Source organism: Echinococcus granulosus (genome assembly GCF_000524195.1).
Source record: "Echinococcus granulosus chromosome Unknown EG_S00016, whole genome shotgun sequence".
In the NCBI taxonomy this organism is placed as follows: Eukaryota; Metazoa; Platyhelminthes; class Cestoda; order Cyclophyllidea; family Taeniidae; genus Echinococcus; species Echinococcus granulosus.
The window spans coordinates 284,000-287,072 of NW_020170396.1; the positions used below are offsets into that span (position 1 = coordinate 284,000).

Consider the following 3,073-nt stretch of genomic DNA (forward strand, 5'->3'; position numbering starts at 1 on the left):
GGGTGGGATCAGGAGTCCTCCAATCCGACATTGTGCATATCCCGCATCACCAAATTCTCCAGGTCATTTCTTGTCGGCTTGCGCCTCCAGGGATTGCTGTGAGTAACGGCAGAGGAGGTCGGCGGTGGCGAACTCACATTCTCTGGTCCGCGTCGGTATGCTCGAAATTCAGCTGGTGGTGCAGCCGCCAACAAATTGTCCACGAAATTCATCAGCCCCGAGAACATCGAGCACACCTGAGGATAAGAGGCGCATACGTGTCCACTTCCGACTTGAGACACAATTAATACAACCTACCCACATAAAATGCAACCACTGGATGCACACAGAAACAGCTACAAACGTCTCTCCATTCCCTACCTCTCCTTCCTCATCCTCATCTCCTCCACAAAGAAATGAGGCATTCGATTGTGGTGAAAAGAAATTAAGCGCCCCAAAATGCTTCCTTCAAGAAGCGACGCGATAAAAACACCACGCAAACACCGAGTGCTCATCATTTTCTCACATCGTTTAGTTGCCCATCACCATTTCACAAGTGGTCCCAATAACGGAACAGCTACTCCATTCATAGCACCTTCGCCGCATACTCCTAACTATTTACCAGAACCAAAGCGCCTTTCACACACACACACACACAATGTCAATTAGCAACGTCCTCCATTCCTAGCAAAACAAGGCGTTTAAGGGGACAGCACATGTACACTCGAGTTTATTGCACTGAGAAGCATTTTGTGCACCACAGTCGCCTATACAATCTCAGTTCATGCAATAAAAGTGAAAACAAACCGCATTCACATCGCAAACGGAGCCCCAAATGGCTACGTTGCACATCATGCGGGTATTGGAAAAAAAGACAACTTTTGCAAGAACAAAACAGGTTGCGCACACTAAAGTCACCTATTCCAATTATTCTAACTGGCACACATTCTGCAGAACACAATGCCATTAGCACAGGATGACAGGGCTCACCTTTTTCACAAAGCCAGCCTCCACGCCACCAAGCAGACGAGGCAGCCAATAGGTGAGAACCAATGACAGTCGTTTGTCCGGAGGGAGGGAGGAAAGCCGACACGCGATGTGGTGCGCCAGACATCCCGATGGAAACATCACTTGAGGTGGAAGCATCTCCATGCCACACTTGAAATTCTCACCCTCGGGAACCAACGCGTCAATAAGCCAAACTAGACCTGTTAGATGCAGCAACACGGATTGCAACTGGGCAATCGCGTGAAGATAACAGAATCGCAGAGGCTCCTTCTCCCCTCTCGATCGACAGTAAGATCTAAAATCACGCACAATGGCAGTGCGCACCTCCACAGCTCCACCCTCGGAGTGCTGCAGGAGACGCATGTGCGCTGCCACCGCACACACGCACACTGCCAGCGCGATCGGTGAGGAGACGAGATTGACCGACTCTGGGCGAGCATTGAATCGCGCCCAGAGAAACAGGACGCAAGCCAGACCGTGAAGCCATGCGGGGATGATTGGTGGACAGGGAGGGAGACAGAGATGCCGTTGTAGGAATTCAAATCCCGTGCATTCATGGAGGGAGACGCGCTCAAAGCTCACTCGGTACTTCTCCAAACTCGTGCATCCGGCACGTCGATACTCATCGTAAAAGAGGCGCTGGGGAGGACCATGCACACCGGGTAAGCGTCGTCCATCTGTGGAACAAGCGTCCAGAAGGAGCCCAACATGTAGGCGACGAAGGGGAAGGGTGCACAAGTGGAAGGGCTCTCGCCTTTGAAAGTCCTCAACAACTGCGTTGCAGACGATTCCATAGGCGTACAGTGCGTCACAAGCGTGCGTCAATATTCGCGCTCGGCGGAAGGCCTGTATTAGTCTAGCAGACCACGACGCAAGATAGTCTGGACCACCAACGCCTTCAACCAGAATTCGCTGAGCTTTCAGACCGTAACTCTCACGGGTGAGGTTTCGAGTAGTCGGTAGTGTCTGCGACACCCGAGTGGGAGGCGGCGTTTCACCAAACAGGAATTTCAAATAAGGCGACAGTTGCTCCAGTGGAACGTGGTAGGCTGCAAGACCAGCGTGCAAGTAGTGAGCAGCCTCAGGTCTCTTTGATATCGGATAACTAGACAGGATTCGCTCCACAGGCTCGACAATATCATCTCCAAATCCCGACAACCAATCCACGAGCCGACCAAACTTAATGGCATTGCGCGAAGCCACGGCTGAAACGGAGGCAGCTTGGGCAGTGGGTCTCACGTAAGGCTGTTGGGGTGCGGATCCAGGGAGGTGAAGGTTGAAATAACCTGGTGGTGTATAGTCATTGCCACAGAGAGTGGCGAAGAGAGGCATTTGGATGGGGGCCAGTTTGCGGAAGGTGGGGCCTTCTCTTCCTAAGAACTGCTGTGCTTCAATGTAGAAGCCACCCTCGTAGGCGCGTGGGGTCTGGAAATTGCAGAGGTCAGTGGGTACGAAGGTGAGTCCACCGCAGTTAGCCCAGTAGGGAGCAAAAATGAAGAAGTCTGAGTCATTGGAGACCAATGGCGCACCGAGGTAGATAGCGAGAGCAGCGGCCAATTGATCGGCCTCGAAATCGACAACAACCTGACGCGCCCCCAGCCGATCCAGAGTTAAGTGGAATGTCAAGGCGGCAAGGTGAGGCTGTATGTCGACTCGAAATGCAGCTGAGGTACCATCACCAGCTGCATGTCTTGTAGCTTCCTGTTGTAGGTGGGATAATGTAATTAGACGATCGCAGCTTCGCCTTAGAACGGTAGACGATTTTGGAACCTCAAAAAAATACGAAAATACCATACACATTGAAAGATACCAATGTTCGTAGCACTAGTAACTAGGGCAAAGATACATCTCGACTTTAATTCAAACCAATTTAATGTAAACGTGCCCAATTTTATGCCCAAAATCATTAGTAATTGCCTTGCAAAGCAAAGTGAATTCCTCATAAGAAAACCTACCTCGCGAATTCCATCAAAAACAAAGATTGGCTCTAGATTGCATTTCCAAAGATTATTTAAGAAATTCTGTATTACGGCATCAAATGCCATGTATTCACCATTGTATTGCGTATAAATAGGAGAGTCCAAGT

General features: G+C 50.3%; 1 protein-coding gene across 1 annotated transcript; it reads right to left on the bottom strand. All coding sequences in view use genetic code 11, as the record gives it.

Annotated features, from left to right (window-relative positions):
- Positions 1-8: 8 nt before the first annotated feature.
- On the bottom strand, positions 9-2,787 carry EGR_03168 (Protein asteroid; the record flags this gene model as incomplete). Its single annotated transcript, XM_024492417.1, has 2 exons — positions 9-236; positions 970-2,787. 2 exons carry the CDS (start codon positions 2,785-2,787, stop codon positions 9-11), a joined length of 2,046 nt encoding a protein of 681 aa, XP_024353091.1.
- Between the last annotated feature and the right edge of the window lie 286 nt (positions 2,788-3,073).